The 22,760-nt window shown below is 44.5% G+C and overlaps 1 protein-coding gene across 3 annotated transcripts in view; it reads left to right on the top strand.

The window, feature by feature from the left end:
- The window catches only part of NKD1 (NKD inhibitor of WNT signaling pathway 1), a 131,770-nt gene that overhangs the window by 88,605 nt on the left and 20,405 nt on the right, over positions 1–22,760 (top strand). For 2 of the 3 annotated variants that reach the window (XM_081201227.1, XM_081201228.1), the window contains 2 exons: positions 12,910–13,016; positions 21,467–21,562. In XM_081201227.1, coding sequence (XP_081057353.1) covers positions 12,910–13,016; positions 21,467–21,562 — 203 coding nt within the window. The remainder of the gene's footprint in view (positions 1–12,909; positions 13,017–21,466; positions 21,563–22,760) is intronic. The other variant, XM_081201229.1, reaches the window with a different exon arrangement.

Below are 22,760 nucleotides of genomic sequence, written 5' to 3'. Positions count from 1 at the left end.
TTTGGCCCAGCAAGGCAAGCACAGATGGATGTGTAACAGTTCCCTATTTTTGCCATCCCGGTAAGTCACAAGTTTAGCCTCTGCTAGACCATCATTCATAGCTGGAGGAAGATTTTCCAGCAGGGTAGCTGTGTTAAGTCTCCTTGCAGTAAAAGTGAGTCCTGTGGCACCTTAAAGATTAACAGACTTATTACGGCATGAAGCCTTTGTAAGTGTGATCCTGAAGTGTAAATACACATAGTTGGGGTGGGATTCTGTAGTCCACAAAAGCTTGTGAATAACTATGTTCAATACTGTTCGTGCCTGCAAACCTTTTGGGGTAGTCATACTGCTTCATTTAATGTTCATTCTATCCATGCACATCCGAAACTTCCTGATGAGATCCTACAACTTTCTGTCCTGCCTTTGTTGCACTGCATTGCAAAAGAGTGCCCCCCCCCAGTTAACAATAATGTAATAACATTGAGAAAGCGTATCAGGAAAAAAGGAAATATTAAAGCAGAATGATGCATGGACGGTCCAGTATAAATGCCCCACTAATGCACTATCAGATGATTGATAGATAGATAGATAGATGATGATGATAGATAGATAGATAGATAGATGGATGATAGATATTTTGGCCCCCCCAGAAGGTCTGAGGGACAGTGGACCAGCCCCCTGCTGACCCCTGTTGCTAACCCCTGTTGTAAAGTCTCAAATTGGAGGAGCTTGGTACAGACTCCTAGGGGAAGGGGGGAAGCACTGTCCCTATACTGTCCCTATATGATTGAAAAAAAAATAGTTTTATATACTTCTCTTTGTTTCTGACAAGAAGAAGAAATAGCCATATTTACATTCCTTGTCACTGAATTCCCTGAGGCCAGTAATAATTATAACTTAAACACCTCAGTGCAGTTAAGCTGGTATGGTTGGCCCTAAATATTTGCACTGAAGAATCTGTATCAGTGCAACATTGGAAGTTTATGGTGTTGCAACTGGCCGTAAGAACAGGTGAGAATCTGTGGGCATACCTAGCATTAATTTGGAACCTTGCCTTTTAAAACAACCACCACCATGCTTTTGATACTTAGCAGTATAATATTTCATCATTAGTTCATTCTAGCCCAAACTTGCTAATTTTTGAGAGAAGGGGTGTGTGTATGCATGGAGAGGGAGGCGGGGGGGGTGTAGAGAAAGAAATCATTCTTCTTTGATCTCTGCAGAGATGGGAAAGGGCTGTTCTGTTGAGGCTTTTGGCTAACACAACAAACAGTGTTTAAAATTTAACTTTGCTTAATTAATTAGTAATTCTGTTTAATGCCGTCTGATCTTCATCCAAAAGGTATTCTGAAGCTTGAAAAAAGTGAACATCAAAGTAGGTTGGGTGAAGATGGTCAAGTAAGGCATTTAATCTGGCAGTTGCTGTTGATGAAACATACCAGCCAGGCCACTAATTGGGAAGAGAAAGGACTGTCTGGTATAAATTCATCAAACAATTTAGTGTGAGGAATTGAAGTTTGGTGCCTGAGCTTGTACTGAAGTGATATAATTGCTAACTAATAGCAGTTTAGAACTGCCATATGTTTTGACAGCGTCTGTCAAAAAAACATTTTTAAAAAAAGAAAGGAGAAAGTGTATCTCTCTCTCTCTCTCTCTCTCTCTCTCTCTCTCTCTCTCTCTCTGTGTGTGTGTGTGTGTGTGTGTGTGTGTGTGAGAGAGAGAGAGAGAGAGAGAGAGAGAGAGAGAGAGAGCAACAAATGAGATGTCCCTTACCAACAAACAGCCACTGCAATCAGAGATCAAGCCACTGGAATCTGTCTTCCAAAGTTATTGTAAATGCAAATACATTTTGGGCTCACTGCCCATGGCACTGCCATGAGAACGTTAAGCAGGTTGGTATCAGTTGACACCCCTTGCCAACCGGAAGTGCCTAGTATTGCTGTTAAGATGGAGTTGTGTGTCCCACTGGGTTTTAGACACTCAGTGGTCTAAACCACAGTTGGCACACACACTGGCGGAGGAAGGGGGTGCTGGGGGTGCAGTCCGCCCCGGGTGTCATCCCTGAGGGGGGCGACATCACTGTGCCACCACCTTGGGACACTCACCGCAGGCGGTGCCCCCCTGGGATGCTTGCTGCGGGTGGTGGTGCCCCCGTTCTCGCTGCCCCACCCCCATGGGACACTTGCTCCACCCCCCGGGTGCACAGCACATGCACCGCTCCTGGTGCCGGAGCAGCCAGCTCCTCCTCTGGGTACACAAAGCAGCAGCTGCAGAATGCTTGTGAGTACCAGATGTTCAGATTATGTCACACCTATTCCACACTGGCTACATTGGCCAGCTGTTATTCATTTATTTTCCTAATTCAAGATGCTGGCTTTGTTCTTTGATTCTCTAAACCAGGGGTCAGCAGACTTTTTCAGCAGGGGGCTGGTCCACTGGCCCTCAGCCCTTGTGGGGGGCCAGACTATATTTTGGGGTAAAAAATGAACGAATTCCTGTGCCCCACAAATAACCCAGATATGCATTTTAAATAAAAGCACTCATTCTACTCATGTAAAAACACCAGGCAGGGCCCACAAATAACCCAGAGATGCATTTTAAATAAAAGGACACATTCTACTCATGTAAAAACATGCTGATTCCTGGACCGTCCGTGGGCTGGATTTAGAAGGCGATTGGGCCGGATATGGCCCCGGGTCTTAGTTTGCCCACCCATGCTCTAAACCTGTGGTACCCAACCTGTTACACTCCAGATGTTGTTTAACCCCCACCATCCCTGACCGTTGGTTATGCCGGCTGGGGCTGTTGGGAGTTGGAATCTAACAACATCTGTTGGGTGCCATAAGCCTACTCCTGCACGTAACGGTTATCTGAAGGGCCGTTTGCAACCTTGTGGGCCTACCTATTTGTGGTCCACTACAGGGGCAGGGGTGGGACTAAGTTCTATTCCAGAAGAGGCCAGAGGGGGCAGGTGTGTAGTCAAAACCTGGTTAGGGTCAAGATCCATTTGAGGAACTTAGTCAGAGTCCTGTTACACAGTACAGGTGGCTCAGAGTGAGGGGTGAGCTCTGAGGCTAAGGCCTGGTGGACAGAGATTGACTCTTGGGGTTCAGCTGGTAGAATGCTCAGGACGGCTGGTATTGCAGCCCAGATTGTGCCCTTGAGGGCAAAAAGTTCCATCTGCCAAACTTGCAGTGGAAATAGTGTTGGTGGAGCAGGTAGCCCGACTTTAAGCCGCGAGCTATAAGTGCATAGTCTCCATCCATTGATTCCTTCTTACAAATGCCCCATGTTTGTGTTACCTTGGGAAAAATGGGCTTGCCAAGGTAATGTTTAGTCCTGGGCAGAACAGAGCATTCACCATTTGTCTCTAACCTACACCAGGCCCGCTCATTTGGTTTTGCTAATGGAGGCTGATTTCTGTTTGGCTTGGGTGATTTCTACCTCCTTTTCCCGATTTGGGGGGGGGGGGGTTAGCAGAAGATAAGCATCTTGGGGGAATATGTTTCAATCAGTGCAACCATGTGCTTAGCAGGGGGTGATGATACTTTTTCATTCATGTCTTAGAATTAAAACTTGAAAGTGAAATATGAATTTGAAGATAATTGCCTGGTTACAGGACTCCTTTAATTTGGACTCTGAAAACTAGTTGTTTCTTATGATCAGGGCTGTACAGCTCACATGGAATTTGTCTGCCTTATTTGTCCAGCTAGCCCAGAGGTTGAAGAAGAAACTATAATCCTGCATTCTGTTTTGTGCAGACATAATACCTAACCATGGTTCTTTCCTTAACCTATATTTGAGTACACACAGCAACAGCTGTAGGTGCTGTATGTATGTGACTGTGCACACACATATTGCACCAAACCCAAGAGTAACTCCAAAACATCAGAAAACACGGGCAGCATGGATTGGGGGCAAGGCAGCCTTACGGGAGCCCAGCCAACACGCATGGGGGTCTGGAACATAACCCTCATGAGAATCGGTCGCTGCCTGTATTTTATTTAAAAACCTATATCAGGGATGGGAAACTTGTAAAAAAAAATACTTCAAAAACAGAAGTTACTGGACTCCCATAACCCCTGAACATTCACCAGGCTGGCTGGAATTGAACATCTGGAGGGCCTCAGGTTTCCCATCCCTAACCTGTACTGTATCGTGGTTCTGTGAACCAGGATGTGGCACAGTGTTTTGAAGTGGATTTGCAAACTATATACATGGATTAATCAAAGCTAAGATAGTGAGCAAAACATGGTCTGGAAGTTGCCTTGACAATTAGATCTTGCTAGTATCTCAGTGCTGGTGTCTCCTTATACAAGTGATCTAGGGACAGAGTTTATGTCAGCAAGCCAAACCATGGTTTAAGTGTGGAATGCTTTGGAATTTAACAAGGATCAAAGCAAGAAACCATGGTTGGCGCTGGCCATGTCAAATCCTTGGTCTGCTGAAGCTAATTGAGGTTCTCTTTTGCTTTCTATCTTGCCCTGAAAATTTTGATTTGAATTCTTTTCATTCCTGGCTCTTCAAATGCTTAATTAGTGATTGTGCCAATTCTCCAACTGAACGTCTTCTTTCCGATGGCACAAAATCAAGACCCTGCTGGTAAACCACAAATGAGTCTGTGTAATGCTACCTGACTACATTCTTTGTTTATCTAAATTAGTCTTTCTTTTTTTCTCTCTCTCTCCCCACCACCCTTACCGCAAATCTCTAAAGTTTGGAGAGAATAATAACTCTTGAACCCATAAAATGCCTCTTTCTTTCTTTTTTAGCTTGATTATATAAAAGATGATAGGATCACCCCACTGTTGCTTAATTCCAAAATCCAGGCCATTCAAGAAAAATCTGACTGTTCTTCTGGAAAACATGTCTGTTTCGACTTTGATGTGTCTCCAGGATAAAAGGCTTCCAAGTTTGCTGGAGAGCCACCAAGAAAGCCTTTATATCTCATTTTTTTCTGTTCAAAATCGCCACCTGGGTAGTATCAGCAAAAGGCTTGTTCATGGTTGATCTTAAAAGCTATGATATAGCAGGAAATGATTTTCAAGGCATGTATGGATAAGCTTTTCAGAACTTTGTAGAGCGGAGTATTTATTATTCCTTTTCTCCCAGGCCTTTGGCTAATTAAACAATCCATGGCCTTTTAAACTGTGGGGGTGGAATTGTTTTTGCTTGTTGCTATGTTGTGTATTTTTGTGTTTTTATATTGTAAACTGCCTTGTGATCCTCGGCTGAAGGGCAGCATAGAATTATTATTATTATTATTATTATTATTATTATTATTATTATTATTTTTTTTTTATTATTTATTTCATTGCTAAATGCATTAATCAGCAGTTATTTCAGTGTGGAGCATCTCGTGGTGGATTAAGTGTGCACCCTGTTTGATCTAGTTACAGGGCATCATTGTGTCTGTGGTCTTGAGAATGCAAAAAGCAAAAAAAAAAAAAGGTGGTTCATGCGCATGCATATTTTGTTTGAGAGAATGGCAGTGGTTTGGTGCAAAGTGTCATGAGCCCTGAGAAAATGTCTTGGTAAGGTTGGTATGATGGGTAGGAGAAATGGGATGAGGTTATGGAAATGGATCTTGAAGAGTTCCCGTATTTTGAGAGTTGCTGGTTTGGATGCTGGGGAGGGGCCAAGTAAACTTTCAGGGGGAAGTCCTTCTCTTTGGATATCTCAAGAGTAGAGGAGGAGCCACCTGACGTGACTCCTACTCTTCCTCCCATCTTCAGATTGCTTCCCACCTCTAGGGAGGCGCCCATGGCAATATTGGACAGTGAGTTGACCAGCATGGGGACGCCTGCCTTGCTCTTCAAAAGGAGAGCTTGGGGGCATGTCAAGTGTTGGGAATAACATCTTATCTGCTTAGCCATGTTCCTCAGTGCTCTGATAGAACCACTGACTTGCATACCTTGTAACCTGATCTGTGTTTGGTCTGTACAGTGAAGTCTGAACTAAAGCCTTTGGCAATAATTGAGCTGAGAGTGTGAGTATCCACAACTGGGGGCCAGGGCACAAGGAATTAAAGTATCATGAGAATGCAGAAAGTGTGATGTAAAGAGTTTAAAATCTTACAAGAACGCATGCTATTTCTTCATGAACATGTAGTTCATGGTGCATGGGTAGAAAGCACGGTGGGTTTTTGGAATTTTCAAATTGCCGAATATTCAGATTGAGGTTCAGAAGTGACAAGGCTGCAATATTCAAACCAACTATCGTTCTCTCCCTGCACCCACTTCCAAGCATTTTGTCAGAAATCCCCGTTGGCATGGAATTCTTAAAGAGCCGGTGGTATTATTGCCTGCCTTTATTGGTTAAACAGCAACAGCCTGAACACAGACTGCAGATTGACAGTAATGGATTCAGCACCCTTACACATATGCTTTTTGTTCTCTCTTGTTCTTTCTCACAAATAGATGTTATTAATTAACTGTCCTCGGCAAAAAGACATCTGTAAGTATACTTGTGCCAATTAGCTTTCTTTAATGCAGGAATAGTATTTCACAACGTTTGAAATGTAATAGTTTCCTCGCTTTGTTGTATTTCCAGTTTCAAATAGAAAAGGAACATTGTAGTGTGGCGTTCAAGGCACATATTTCCCAATTAATAGCAAAAAGTCGGAGAAAAGGGACACTGTGAAGAAACAAATGCAATGTTTTTCAGAGACGCACTAATAATTTTGAATAAAAATGAGAAGAAAGGGCCCTGTTTGGCAGTATTTGGGTGGCAGTGGGAGGGGGGAGAGGACACTCAACTCAGGAGTTTCCTCTTACCTGTAGAGGTGGGAAACCTCAGGCCTGGGGGCTGAATGGTGCCCTCCATGCATATCTATCTGGCCCCTGGAACTCTCCTCAGGGCATACATCCCACTGGCCCTTTCTTTGTACCATAAGTGTTTTTGCCTGGCTTGAAAATGCTTTTAAACCCTGATAATGCCTCTTGCTTGTATGATGATGGTTGTGTAGGAGAGAGCCTATGGTACAAAGGTAAAATTTGCATGTTTTGCTCCACTCACTTTTGCCTCTGATTCTGCCCACCACTGTCATAAGTCTTTCGGCACATTGCCCAGAAGGAAATGAAGCCCTTGTACTGCAAAAACGTTTCCCTCTGCTGTCTTTGCTTGCATAGGCTTGATAACTTCAAGGGGCCCCAGTAGACATCCTAAGCAGTGACTGGTGGAGGAGAGGTGCAAGCTAGAGGCGATTGGACTCTCCAACTCCACCTGTCTCTGGGTTTTGGATTTTTTGTCAGAACGTTCTCAGAGGGTTAGAGTAGGGTCACACATGTCCACAGCCCTTAGCCTTAACACCGGCTCACCACAGGGTTGTGTGTTGAGTCCCCTGCTCTACACTCTCTATACGTATGACTGTACAGCCTTCTATTCCAGCAACAAAATCATCAAGTTTGCTGATGACACTACGGTGGTGGGGCTCATTTCAGGAGGGGATGAGTCCGCCTATCGGGACGAGGTGGAGCGGCTCTGTGTTTGGTGTGGAGAGAACAATCTGGCTCTTAATACGGCTAAGACCAAGGAATTGGTGGTGGATTACAGGAAAAAAAAGGCGGACATTCAGCCCTTGTATATCGACGGGGAACGGGTAGAGAGGGTGGCGGAATTCAGGTTTTTGGGAGTAGCTATCGATCAGGGCATGACTTGGAGCGCACATACCACTGCTCTGGTGAAGAAGGCCCAGCAGAGAATTTATTTCCTCAGACTTTTAAAGAAGAACAATCTGAGTGAGAGACTGCTGGTGTGCTTCTACCGAGGCTCCATAGAGAGCATTCTTACATACTGTATTTGTGCTTGGTTCTCCGGTTGTACAGCTAGGGAGAGGAAGGTGCTCCAGAAGGTCATAACCACAGCCCAAAGGATTATTGGTCATCCTCTCCCATCTTTGGAAGAACTGTACGGTTCCCGTTGTCTTAGGAAGGCAAATAACATCCTGCAGGATTCATCTCACCCGGGACACGGTCTGTTTGCACTACTGCCTTCTGGCAGGAGATATAGAAACATCAAGTCAAAGACAAATAGACTGAAAAACAGTTTCTATCCAAGAGCTGTGGCCTTTTTGAATGCTGTAACTCGATAGTGTGACCTGGGAGTTTGATGGGTGTGGTGTGGGTGTGGCTGGAATGTGGTTTGTTTGGTTGTTGTTGTTGTTTTGCTTTTGATGTTTTAAGGGATGGCATCCAATTTCGTTGCACTTTGTACAATGTTGCACTGTGTAATGACAATAAAGAATCTATTCTATTCTATTCTATAACTTCAAGGGGCCCCAGTAGACATCCTAAGCAGTGACTGGTGGAGGAGAGGTGCATGCCAGTGGAGTTCCTCATAAGCTCAGATGACTTAAGCAAGCGGGTGCCAAATTCTTTGTTTGAGCACTTCCCTTTCAAGCTGGCCATGGTGTATTTAAAGGTCAGCTTCACAATCCAAGGCTAGTTGCACAGGTTTATGCACCTTGGGGTCTTGAGGTGTCTGTGGGCCCTTCAGAGCCTGCTGGTTCCATATTAGATTCCTTAGCTCCAACACACAGGCATCTTTTAAAACATTCTACATGGTAATTAATCTGCATTAAGTCACCTTGAGAGACTTCTTGAAGCCCCCGGGAGATGACAAGAATGATTTTACATAAAGCTCACTGCTGCTGTTGGAGACTCAACACTCCATTGGGTAGGCTGGGCTTGGACTGTCTGTCCATGCCAGAACTGACATTTTCATGTCCTAGGAAATGCAGGACGAGGCAGCACTGGCTCAGAGCTAGGCTTGTCAACTAACGCCTCCTCTGCAGGTGCAAGATCATTGACGGGAGGCGGAGGTGGTGCCTGCATGGGAGAGGGCTGGTCAGAAGCATCAGGTGACACAAGAACAGGCCCCTTCCCTGACATCCTGCTTGGTCTCTCCCTGCAACTCAGCTCTATGCCTGGCATATTTCCTCTGGCAACTCTTGAGGCTTCCCGGGGACAGTGGAGTCCTAACCCACTAGGACCCTCTCCTATTAAGAAAGGTTGCTCTCCTATAAAGAAAGTGTTTAGAGGAAAGACAAGTAAGATAGAAGTCAGAAGTTTATACATGATAGAAGTTTATAAAACAAAACATGGCATGGAGAAAGTGGATAGATAAATGTTTCTTGCCCTTTCTCATAGCACTAGAACTCGTGGACATCCAGTGAAGCTGTGTGTAAGAAGATTTAAGACAGATAAAAGAAAGGATTTCTTCATGTGCATAGTTAAACTGTTGAACTCACTGCCACACAAGGTAGAGATGGCTCCATTGGCCTGATCCAGGAAGCTCTTATGTTCTCGTGTTGTCCCTGAGATCATTGGACTCTAGACCTCTTGATGTCTCTGCAGGGCTCAAGACATATACAAATAAAGCTGGAAAAGCCTAACAACTACTCTTCCATGCTTCCTCACTTTAAAGTAGCTTGTGCCTCCCCTTGCAACTTTAAGGGAGACCATCTCAATGCTCTCTTCAAGTTGGGACCTGGCCTTGAGTTTGTGTCTCTGTAGCACCAGCCTCCAATGTCACAAAGTAGATGACCGTTGAAAATAGGATCTTTGGATTCTGTCTGCCGTTATTCCCATAAGGAGCAAACTATGGCTTTCTGTAACTGCAAGGCCAAGGTCTTATGACCAACAGTGTGCCTCTTGGGGTGGGGTGGGGAGTTGGCATCTGAAGAGGAAGTCAATGGATATTTTTCAAGTAATGATACTGTCCATGGATCTTTTTCCAACGTCTCAGACACTGGTAACAGGAGCCTTTTAATGCTTTCCTCTTATTTAAGATAGCAGTCTAGTCTGGACAGATTTAATATTGTTGGCAAGATTCTTGGTGGAAGTTCTCATTGTGTGTAGCTGAACTCTGGCATGTAGCTCAACGGTGTTTCTCAGTTTATGGTTTTAACTCACCCAGACAAGCATCTACATTTTATTTAATAGCTACTTTCAGTACATTTTTGTTCCGTTTAGTGATCGGGGTTTCTGTCCAATTCGGTTTGTCTCAGTTTCACATTTTTCCATTCTTAAGTTCAGTTCTCCACATGTCCACAACGGTTTGTGATATTTTGTGATGTCCTCATGAAAATTCATCAGTGAATTTCATCTGACGTACACATTTTTGTATGCCATTTTCCCTAATAGGTACAGTTTTGCAAAGCAATTTCCCCATTTCTAATACGTTTTGAAATGTAATTTTCACTAACATATGTGCGCGCGCACACACACACACACACACACACACAATTTTCACTAATATATGAATTTTTGTATGCATTATGTGTCTGAAGAGCAGCGTTACAAAATTAGGGGAAGTGCACATTTCAAAGGTAAACTCCAGTAATAAAACATGAACTCTCATAGCTACAATTTCCAGTACAATGCCTCCGACTACACCTAACTGGTGCCTGAATGAGGAACTGCCCCATTGTATACATTGGGGAAATAGATTGTGGCAATATCGCACCCTGACCCTAACAAACAACTATGAATCCAACAGCTGTCCATGCTTATTGTATTCCCTTCTAGACAAAGAGTGCCACAAGCTCAGAGCAGCAATTCATGTAATCAGCGAAGCCCAGGTAGTTTTGTGGCTTCTGGTTCCTCCAGCTATCTTTGAAACAGGACCGAGGGGGCTTGCCATGCTGCTCCCCCCAATCCCAAGTACAGTGGTACCTCAGGTTACAAACACCTCGGGTTACAGACTTCGCTAAACCAGAAATAGTACCTCGGGTTAAGAACTTTACCTCAGGATGAGAACAGAAATCGCACGGTGGCGGTGGCAGCAGGAGGCCCCATCAGCTAAAGTGGTACCTCAGGTTAAGAATGGTTTCAGGTTAAGAACGGACCTCCGGAACGAATTAAGTTCATAACCAGAGGTACCACTATACATTAATTTGCACAGCAATCAGGTCAAGTCTCTGCTCGCTGATCCAGTGTGCCCTTTTGTTAAGGCCTTTGGACTCTTTCATGTCCTATTTCTGCATGGGCAGGGAGGGACCAATGAGGCACATGGACACCAGCCCTTTTTCTGGCTTTTGACTCTTAAGGTGTATATTTTTAGAACCCAATTTATTTTTGTGTTTGTAAGTTGTTCAAGCTGTTCTTAATATTGTGTGTTTTAATGTTGTAGCCCACCCTGAGACCTTAGGCTGAATGGCAGGAAATAAATAAATAAATAATAAAGTTATACACGGATATTTATGTGATTTTGTTTAAAACAAGATAGAAAGAGAGCGACTCTCCAATTGAAATTGGAGTGCTCAGTATGTTGAAATACAAAGGAGAGTTTTAAAGGCAACAGTCCCCTAGCAACCCGATCTCAGGTAAAATGAGCAGAAAATTCAGTATTCAAACTGCATTCAGTATTTTTAAAAAAGTATTTCCAAGTCATTTATATGGCATGTTTTCCCTTCTGCATCCTCCCTCCATATCTGCTCTCCACCCCGATTTTAAGGATCTAATTCATCCTGGGACAGTTTTCACCTGCTAGGAAATGTTAAAGGTAAAGGTACCCCTGCCCGTACGGGCCAGTCATGTCCGACTCTAGGGTTGTGCGCCCATCTCACTTAAGAGGCCGGGGGCCAGCGCTGTCCGAGGACACTTCCAGGTCACGTGGCCAGTGTGACAAAGCTGCTCTGGCGAGCCAGCACCAGCGCAGCACACGCAAACGCCGTTTACCTTCCCGCTAGAAAGCGGTACCTATTTATCTACTTGCACTTAAGGGTGCTTTCGAACTGCTAGGTGGGCAGGAGCTGGGACCGAACGACGGAAGCTCACCCCCGCCGCGGGGATTCAAACCGCCGACCATACGATCGGCAAGTCCTAGGCGCTGAGATTTTACCCACAGCGCCACCCGCGTCCCTACTAGGAATTGTTACTTCAGTGTTTAATTTAATCTTTCCAAATATGCCGAAAGATTAAACTGTGATGTTTAAGAAACTGGGAGTATTTATGCTCCATCGGGTTTGTTCTCTGTCCCTGAATGAAGAATCTTATTTTAAGATTGGCAGAAGAGAAAAATTTGGCATAAGTCTTGTTGTTGTTTTAAAAATCCATTATAGGCTTGACAAATACTGTTGTACGAGTGAATTAATATTTTGCAATGTCATAAAAGTTAATACTTTATAGCAAATTTGAAAAAAAATGAAAAGTGCAAATTCAACCTTTCCGTTTTCAGACTTAGCCATGGCACAGTATTACACAATGGTTCAGATTTAAAACTAACAATAGTTTACATTAAAACTACAGTGTGCAACCATAGTTAGAATCAGGTATATGATCTGTGGTTTGCACTATACTTAGTTAGTATGATATCAGTGCTGATGTAACATGATAAAGGAATGGAGAGCAAATGTTGTCCTGTCAGAATGTTGTTCTGATCTAGAAGATGCTGAACAAGATGCTGCACAGTTTTTTTTCTTTCTTTCTTTCTTTCTTTCTTTCTTTCTTTCTTTCTTTCTTTCTCTCTCTCTCTCTCTCTCTCTCTCTCTCTCAAAATGTATATACAACTTGTTTTTTAAAAACTAAAAACCTCAAAGCGGTTTACAAAAGGAAGGGATATCTCGGTTCTTAAGACTTCATTTCTCCTTAATTAATCTGCTGTATTTTCATTTTCTTTTTTTGTTGGGTGTGTAAGTTCTTTGGTTCCTGCTTCATTGCCCAGAGGGCATTTTAATCGAAGATGATGCTGTACTGGTGGTGTATTTTGTTAGCATTCAAATAGAATTTTCAGACATTAAACCAATGACTCTGTAGACTCGACCTTTCAGTAGAACTTCACATAAAATAATTACTCCACATATTTGTGTACAAAATTAGTTGAGAACCCAGTTTTGAGTTGAAATCGCAGAATAATGAGGTGTCTTGATGTGACAAGTGACTAAAGGCAGCCTTCTGAATTTCTCTCTTCTCCCACCTCCCCCAGTGGCTTTGCCTCCAGAGAAGACAGATGGAGTTTGCAGTGGCGATGAAAAGAAAGTGGAGAAGGAAACTGATACACGTACCAATGTCAAGAAGCAGCTAAAATTTGAGGTAAGGAGATTATTCTTTCTCTCCCTAGGCACACTTATCACTGCGATGCCCTGAGATAAATAATGTCCATGACTAAAGCCTCTCCCTCTATGTCTTGATCAATCGTGATGGCAAGAAGTGAAGGAAGGTGATGGTGGGAATAGCATATGGAGGCCCAAGGTTCTGGAAGGTAAAGCAAGGTCAGGACCTTGGAGGAGGATGAAAATGATGGTGCAGGACCACAATTGGTGGTCTTGCAGCTGAGGATGAAGATAAAGTTGTTTCAGTGATGTCTTGGGGCCAGTATAGCCTGGACTAAGAAGTCAAGATGGAAGCCCCACCCCCATGGTATGTGGCACCTGACCATTTCAGTGGCATGCAATGTTGGGAGGGAGACTCCCAACGGGCTTGCATAACATAACACTGTATCCACTGTTGGTTCTACTCACAGTTTACCCACTGAGGTTACTGGACACGACTGAATTAGGTCCATCAGTTTCAGTGGGCTCATACTGAGAAGAACTTGGCTAGATACAACACTGGGAAAGCCCCTCCAGCTCCAATTGTACTCCTCAACCATCAACTCCGACTGCATCGGCAAGCTTCAGTATGTGTTATTGCTGGCCACTCTGAGCACCATTTCATGGAAAAGTGACTTCCAAATTTAACAAACAAGTGAAATTGTAGCATGCTCGCCATAAACAGAATTAAAAAGTACCACACTCACATTGCTCCTCTCTTCAGTTAAGAACATGAGAAAGGAGTCACTGGGGCAACCCAGCCAGGTGGGCATTATTATTATTTATTATTAGCTAGCTGGACCAGGTCAGTGGCTCATCTACTCCAGCATCCTCTTCTTACAGGGGTAACCAGATGCCTGTGGGAAATGGGTGAGCAGGATCCAAGCACAATAGCTCTCTCCCATCCTGTGATTTTCCCCAGCTGGTATTCTGAAACATTACTGCCCCCAACTGTGGAGGCAGAGCATAGCCTTCATGGCTATTAGCCATTGATACCTTCATCCTCCATGAATTTGTCTAGTCCTCTTTTAAAGCCATACAAGTTGATGGTCGTCACTGCCTCCTGTGGGAGCAGGTTCCATAGTTTGAGCACTGCATGGAAAAGTGCTTTCTTTTGTCTGTCACGAACCTTCCAACATGCAGCTTCATTGGAAGTCCATGAGTCCCAGTGTTATAAGCGAAGGAGAAATCTTTTTCTCTACCCACTCTCTCCATGCCATGCATAATTTTATAAATTTCTTATCACTTTTCCTCCAAACTAAAAAGTCCCCAATACTGCAGCCTTTCCTCATAGGGGAGTTTCTATCATATCTTGTTCACTCTGCTGCTTTCCTGGCCATCAGTTTTGGAGCAAAAGCCAGAGCCCCATCGCTGCCACCTTTGCTTGGAAAAGGCAGCCTGTACATTGGAAGATGAGATAAATAACATCAGTAGTGTTCCGTGTTGCTTATACGCATGAGAGTAATGCAGCTCTCCTACTTCAGCTAAGTAGGCTAACAGTGAGTTCACAGAAGGTGGCTGAAGGCACCTGAAAATAGTTTCTCACATTGTAAGATAATGGGTTTCAGTCTCTGTTTCCTAATGCTTGTAGATTGCTCCTTAAGATATGGCTATTCCATCAAATAGTGACATAGCCTTAGACGGGATAAGAAATATGTGCTGTTTTACTGAAGTTTTGTTTACCTCTTGCCCTGCTTCTAAGTGTCCAAGACCTGGTCTGCTTCATGTTTAATCAAATTATACTTCCTGAGACTGTTTAATCAAATTATACTTCCTGAGACTGTTCACATACCTGGGAATAAGCAGCACTGAACTTGGTGGCATTTACTCCTGAATAGACATGTATAGTTGTAGGCCAGGGGTCAGCAACCTAAGGCCCATGGGCACAAGCAGCCCACGGGGGTCGTTTAACCGGCCCACGAGCCGCCCGCTTGGTGAGCCCCCGCGCACTGTGCTAAACTGGCACAGCGCAGCGCAGCGCGGGAACTCGCTTCCGCGGCGCCGGAAATCGCATATGCGCTTACACAGATGCCGACGCTGGAAATTGCGCGTGTGTGCTAAGGCCCGCGAAGGGATCTCCACCAGAGTGAACCAGCCCAGGTGAGGTAAACCTTGCCGACCCCTGTTGTAGGCCATTAATTAAGTTTGCCGTATCCAAATAACATTTTGTCTTTAGCAACAACCCTGTGAGGCAGATAATTGGTTGTTGTTGTTGTTAATTATTGAAATATTCTCAGCCTAGCCTACTTCACATGGTTGTTGTAGGGATTAAAAGAGAAGGGGGAGACCTGTGCACACCACCTTGTGCTCTTTGGAGAAAATGGGTAGGATATAAATGCAATAAATATTTATCTACATATAAGGGTGGAGCTTTAAACTCTTGGTGGCAATGGGGCAGTGTTGGCTCCAGGTTTCAGAGGGATCTTTGACAAGAACCCTTCATGGAGCCTCCCCACCACTCCCTCAGCAAATGTTATTTCCACACTACCATTATCCCCAGCTGCTCCATCTGTTTGTTCTTCTTCTTCGTCCTTATTTCTACCTCCTGCTCCCTAGCGAGTCTTGAGGGCCAAAGAGCAAGCAGTGACATGACATCTCCTCCTGTTCCTCTTCCTCCACACCACTATTCTGGGCCAGAGTGAGAGGCAAGTGAGCAAGCAGAGGAGAAGGAGGTCCACGGAGGGGGTGGCCAGCGAGCCCCTTGTTGGGGTGTGCACCCTAGGCATGTGCCCAACCATACTGCCCATACTGCCCTTGAGTAGGGTGCAGGAAGGAAAATCTGTTACAATTGGAAGGTCAGTGGGATAAGCCATGAGGGCTAAGGAAGCTTTGGAGCAGCCCAATAGCTTGAGGATGTGCTGGGAGATGAGGAATGTTGACACCTACCCCCAGGGATCAGAATGTGTGCCAGGACAACCCCACATATTGTGAACCATTTATCCTAAACACTTAATGTTTGCTTCCTTCCTTTCATGTGCTATTTTGCTGTTCCTCTACCGGCCTGATTGTGTTTCTGTGCTGTATGTGGGCTCTTTTCTTTTTTCTTTTTAATTTTGTTTTCCTTTGTAGTCTACTATCTTCTCTCCCTCTCTCTCTTTTGTTATACACTTCCTAGTGGAAAAAAAACTTGCAAAAAGTCTTTCATCTCTGGGCCCCCAGGGTGATCCAACCTTGACCTAGCTGCACTGGAAATCCATCTGATTAAGACAGGCAGTGAAGAGGAAAAGGTCTTGCCAGGAATGAGTCTGATGGCCTATTTCCTTGTAGACTTACAAGCAACATAAAACTGCCAGACATTGTTCGCCATTGGCAAGCTTTGCTCATGAAGAAAGGGATTTAATAAACAGGAGCACCCAGATATGCCGTCATCCAGACTAAAAGGCTGCCAGTCTCCATAGAGACAGTATACAGATTAAAATAATAATAATAGAGAATCATGCACCTCAATGTTGTTGAAACAGCACGTGTGTTATCTCCAGGTTGATGGTGAACTGAGCATCATCAGTTTGTCAAGAAATTCATTCTTATGATCATAATTTATAGGTGCTCTGGGTAGTCTCCAGTTTTTGATTTTGATTTTTAGGGAGCAGCTAGCAAATTTCAGTAGGACACAAATTCTTCTAGGGAAGTTTTTTAGATGGAGCAAATGCTTGACTTCTGGAAAAAAAAAACCATCCTATTTGGCACCCTTGTTGCCTCTGGGCCTGGTTACTGCTTCTTCAGTGTGATTTCTACCAACCCCCTAATCCCCGGCTGCTGCTTTCACCTTCTTCCTTGAAGAGTTACTTAGGTGATCCCAACTAATCAAGAATTGTGCAGTGAGTAGGATGGTGTCATATTGTGTGGCCAGTCAGTTATGGCTGTGTGATGACATCGCTAAGCACAAGTGAGGATAACATAAAAGTAGGAGAGAGAAAAGTAGGAGATGATGATGATGATGATGATTGGCATGGCTAAATGTGTCCCTGGAAAAATTGAGTAGTTTCAGCTCAGGTATATATAGAATTATTCATTTATTTTTAATGGCCATCTTGAACTTTTTGAGTACCAATGTGGAAGACCCAGGCTGGAACACCATCAGTTCAGAGGGTCAGATATATAGTCCAGCTCAAGCAGATGCCCTGGTTCCAAATCAGAAGCTCTTTCTGACAATTTTCTCCAATTCTGACCAAGCAGAAACAACAGTTACACAATTTCAGGCAGGCTCCTATTGGCTCCCCAGATCTCCTGGTCTGGCCGGGTGGACAAGTTGCAGCACCTTGGTGGTGCTGTAGAGCAGGAAAGTTCAGGGCCAACACCTTTCTCTTCCAAGAAGTGTGGGGAGTAAAGTTCTTGGACATTGCAGCCAGAGTCCCTGATTTGAATTCTGTGGTGCCTTATACTCCCATATGAACGAGGTAATGCCAGAAGGTTGTCCAGAACCAACAATTTTGCTATCTGGAACTCTGCTTTAGCCACAGGCACCCTGCAAAGCCAAGCGATCGGCACAAACCCCTGTTATTTAACAAAGGAAATAAGTTGCCTGTTTCAGCTGTTAACGCGGAGTGGCACGTCCTCACACACGCACAAAGGAAAGCTTGTGAGTTTTAGGCAGTGCAGGACAGAGAGAGTTGTTCTTACGTGGCAGAGGCCCAGGCACTGAGATATTCACAGGCACGTATCCACTTGTATTCCAAATCAAAGCTTCCGAATCGTGTAAGCTAAGGGGCTAAGAGGATGGTAAACGTTTTTTCGTTTCATGACCGGGTACAAAAGAATCTGAAATGTGACTGTCGAGAAGGGAGAGGTCTAAATCTGAGGTGGTGGATGTGCCTTGGCTTTTAAAGGTTCCTGGGAATGTTTGTGTAATACGAAACTCAGTTTCCACTGTCAAGTTTGCAGGCGGGGGGGGGGGGTACATTGGCAGCTTTCAGCCGGGGCTTGTTACAGCTAAGAGAAGACTGCCTTTGAACTCAGCGGGGGACGGGGGGCTTTACCGTTAACTGCTGTAGGGAATTGGTTTCAAGTCAGCAGATCAAGCAGGTATTTCTGAGCTCCCATCATGCCAGAGCTATTTGGAGCTGTTTATTTTACTTGCGTGCAACGACTTTTCTTTTAATTGCCCCCATGGCTTGTGTTGCAACTCTTGCTGACTCTGATCGCGGGAGCCTTGAAAGAAGGAAGGCGAGCATCTTACAGAAATTTGGGGAGGGGGGCTGTAAGCCAGGCAGACTAATTTGCTCAATGTCCCCCTCCCCACCCCGCCGCCACCGCCGACCAGGAAGCCTGTGAACTGCGACGACCCTGTTTTAAATCTAACCTGGCGAAGTGGACTTTGGCAAGTCACTATCAGTCAGCCTTTAGGTTCTTGAGGGCAATCTCTGAGGTAAACGCAATTTGGCAGTGGATGCTGAGCCATTGAGAACTTAAGAAGAACCTGAAGGATCAGGTCAGTGGCCTGCCTAAGTCTAGCATCCTGTTCTCACAGTGGCCGACCAGAGGCCTCTGTGAAAGTGGCAAATTGGATCCAAGTACAAGAGCTTCTATCAGAAGGTATTCAGAAGCATTACTGCCTCTGTGGAGGAAGAACATAGCCATTGTAGCTAGTAGCCATCAATAGCTTTATCCTCCATGATAAGGGAGTGGGTGGTCCTGTGGTCAAAACCACTGAACCTCTTGGGCTTGCTGATCGGAAGGTCGGCAGTTCGAATCCATGCAATGGGGTGAGATCCTGTTTCTCTGTCCCAGCTTCTGCCAACCTAACCATTTGAAAGCATACCCGTGTGAGTAGATAAACAGGTACTGCTGTGGTGGGAAGATAAACGGCGCTTCCGTGGCACTCATCACAGTGTCCTGTCACGCCAGAAGTGGTTTAGCCACATGACCCGGAAAAGCTGTCTGCAGACAAACACCGGCTCCCTCAGCTTGAAGCAAGATGAGCACTGCAACCCCAGAGTCTCCTTTGACTGGACTTAACCGTCCAGGTGTCCTTTACCTTTTTACCTATCCTCCATGAATTGCTTGGTCCTCTTTTAAAGCAATCCAGGTTCATGGACATGGACTGCCTCCTGTGGGATGGAGTTCCATAGTTTAACTGGGCACTGAATGAAGGAAGTACTCTATTTTGCCTGACCTGAACCTTCCAACATTCAGTTTCCTTGGATGTCCACACGTTCCAGAATTATGGGGGAGGAACCTTTTCTCCTTTTTGCAATGCACAATTTTATAAATTAACATTGTGTTACTTCTTACTCGCCTTCTCTGTAAACTAAAAAGTCTCAAATGCTGCAACCTTTCCTCAGGGGAGTTTCTTATCGCTTGCTCTTGCTGCTGTTTCCTGGTCATCAGTTATGGACACAGAGCCACATCCTCCATGAATACACATCTAATTTGTTTAAGCTGGTTTGTCTGTTGTGGAGAATAAAAGTTGGTACCCTGATTCTTGCTGATTACAGGATCAGAACTAATTTTTAAGGAGCATCGTTCTGACAGAAAGCATTTGTTGGGTTTAAAAGCACTCTTTAAAAATATTTGCTGTATGTCCCCTACCCCAAACCCAGCTGCAGTTGTTGGCACGTAAAAATCTAATTAGCTGCTACAGAAAATTTTCATTGTTTCCTATTGACAGTTTGCAGAGATTATGTTTGAATAACAACCTTGGTTTTAGAGGCTCTGGATTGGACCCTTAGTATGTAACCACCTTGCTGTGTGCTCTAATTGTCTTTTAACGTTTTCACCATAAGCCAGCTCTCAAACGATTGCGTAAAGTAGCTGTGGTTGGCAAGAATTTTTCACCCCCCTTTATTAATTCCAAATTGGGTTCTACTTCAACAGATGTAATGCTTTAATGAGTTATAAGGGAGAGCCGGAATTAATACTACATTGAAAAATCTGTGTTGCGAAAGGGGTTTTTCTGAAATGGGTTTATGCCACGGATCTATTTTCTATTAATGGTCACTTCTGTTTCAACTTTATCCTGCCTCATGCTGAGAGTGTCTCACTTTTCCTCCTTGAATTAAGGAGAGGTTTTTCTTCACACTGTTCCCTCTCTCTCTTTTAAATTGGAGGATCTCGCATTATATCTCGCATTATATTTTCAGGCATTTTAGTAAGTAGCTTTCACATAGTTTCGTCTTCTTGCTGAATGAAACCAAAAAAATGTTTCAAATTCTCTGAGAGTCTTAGCCCAAGGGAAATAGACAAGGAGCACTATTGAATGCCTTTCCTCTCCTGCTCAGCAGAATATACGGGAAATGGGGTCTCAATATTGTTACCATTAAGGTTGCTAACCAACTAGGGGGAGGGGATCAAGACTGACCCATTGGGGCTTTCCCCCACCCCTATTCACCTGTGTGCCACTTTCCAGAATTTTAAAAAGTGCATGTTTCAACTAGTACTGAGCCAAATACCACAGGTGGTGGAAATGGAAGGTCTGTTTTTCAATTCAGGGGTGTGTGCATGGTCTGCAGGTGGAAACAAAAAATGGGAAGAGGGGAGAGTCGTTTTGGGGGAAATCCATCCCCCTTAAGCCTCCCATACAGTTTCAGGCACCCCTTTTGCCCCACAGAAAATTCAAGCTGAAAGTTCAGGTCCTTGAGCTTTTGGCTCAGTGCAAGTTTCAACTGTTTAGCTCAGCCTTCCCCAGCTTGGTGCCCTCTGAATAATGTGGGGCTGCAGTTTGCAGCAGCCCTGACCATCAGGCTTGCCAGATGTGGGGCTGGTGGTATTTGTAGGCCAACAAGATCTGGCGGGCACCAACTTCAAGGTGAAGGGCCTTTTCACTGGTGGCACCTCTGTGGAACACCATCCTTCAAAAGGCCTGCTGGACTCAACTCTTTCAGGCTTCTAGAAACTGAGCAGTTATTCAGAAGGCCTTCTCAGAAGGACATTTTGTGTATTGCTTTGAGTTTTTAATGCTGCTGCCAATTTCTGAACTTTGAATTGACTGATGAAATGGTTCTCTGGAAAGAACTGCTTGCCACTGCTTCTGCGCAGTCAATGAGAGGAATGGTCTTCCTTACCAGATCCCAGGTGGTGATGGTAGAAGCAATGGAACCTCAACCTGTGTCACCCAAAGACATTATTGCTGATGGGCTCGCCACCCTTGCTGATACTCATGTGCTTGCATGGCTGCTGATTGGCTAGCTACCATAAGTGTGTTTGTGTGGTAGCCAATCAGCAGTCATACACTTGCATGGGACTTAGGAACTTCCTTTCTCCACCAACATCTCCTTGTTCTCCTGTTTTTATTGCTATGGTTGGACTGTTTCTATTATTCTTACAGGGAGCTATCTAGAGGGGCCAGGTTGTTGGGTGGGCATGGGGGAGAAATATTTTTTTTTAAAAAGAAGAAGAAGAAAACCAACTGTTGTCTGAATTTATTTTTAAAATATATTTTAAAGAGGAAGTTAGCCTCCTCTGCAAATAGGACTTTTGCTTTAGGTAATCAGCTACTCTTTGCATGTTCCTTAGGAATTGCAATGTGATGTGTCCGTTGAGGAAGACAACAGGCAAGAGTGGACCTTCACGCTTTATGACTTCGACAACAATGGCAGAGTCACGCGTGAGGTGAGCGAAGTTTAGCTTCCTGATACATGTGTGGTGCTTGCTAACAAGGGGAGTGGTTTGTACCATACTGCTCTGGGGCAAGGATGCCTCTGGTACTAACTGGCTGAGCTAGTGTGATATTGTGGTACGTTCTCAGGGGATTGGGGTATGTGTGTGAGAAAGCAGGGTATAAATGAAACTTTATACCACTTGAGATCAGGAAAGGCTTTCCTTGTCAGGGTATGTGTGTGAAGTGCGGGGAGATTGCCCAAGAAAACTGGTGGATGAGGAAACCTGGACAAAGTAGGAACGGAAAAGCCAGAACTGTAGAAGAACAAAATGACTAGTTGAAGAAATGGATCTGGCCCCAGTTATACATGCATTACCTACTGTTTCCTGCTTGGCAGGGGGTTGGACTCGATGGCCCTTGTGGTCTCTTCCAACTCTATGATTCTATGATTCTACTTCTAGACTTGATTGCTCCTGCACACTCTGTGTGGGGCTGCCCTTGAAGGGCACCAGGATCAGTCTGAGAAAGGGCCTTCTCTCTGGTAGCCCCCAGGTTACGGAGCTCCATGCCCTGTGAGTTCCACTTGGCTCCTACATGTTTCAACACTACTTCCAGCTGGCCTACGGCCCAGTTCATTTTTAGTCTGCCCTTCTCTTGTTCTCCTTTGCTTATTTGGGCTGCCTTATTGCTATTTTATTTTTAAATTTAATTCTAGTTGACTGTTTAAGGTGGTATAATAGTACCTTAAATGTGTAGTACAGTTGGGGCCCTTAGCAGCAGGCTTCCTTCACCCATTGCTGTAATTCCATGTCTGGTTGCTGAATGCGTGCGCTGGGACCATGAGGAAAGTGTTGTGCTTTCAAGGGCTCTGTGGCTTTATGTGATCTGTGCCAGGCCATTTGTATATGTTCAGTCGTCGCTTGATTTCGCAGCCACGCCACGCCTGCACGTGAAGCAGCTTTGAAATCTCCTGCTTTTGGAATACCCTGCGCTATTTTGTTTTGTTAAGCATGTCGTCGTTTTGATGCCGGGGATTAGCCATTTAAAAACAAAGGCGTTTTAAAGGGGCTTGTTTTTGAAGGGATAAAAATCTCAAACAAATGATACTTTAAACGGAGTGTCAAAACAAACCCTTGCAAACATATGCTCCTTTTGGCTCCCCTCCTGCCTTTATAGCTGAGCTATTGAAATAGCAAGGGCCCCTTTTGA

This window comes from Podarcis bocagei, assembly GCF_964188305.1.
Source record: "Podarcis bocagei genome assembly, chromosome: 7".
NCBI lineage: Eukaryota > Metazoa > Chordata > Lepidosauria > Squamata > Lacertidae > Podarcis > Podarcis bocagei.
The sequence above is the reverse complement of the archived record's forward strand: the minus strand, read 5'-3'. Positions and strand labels throughout refer to the sequence as shown.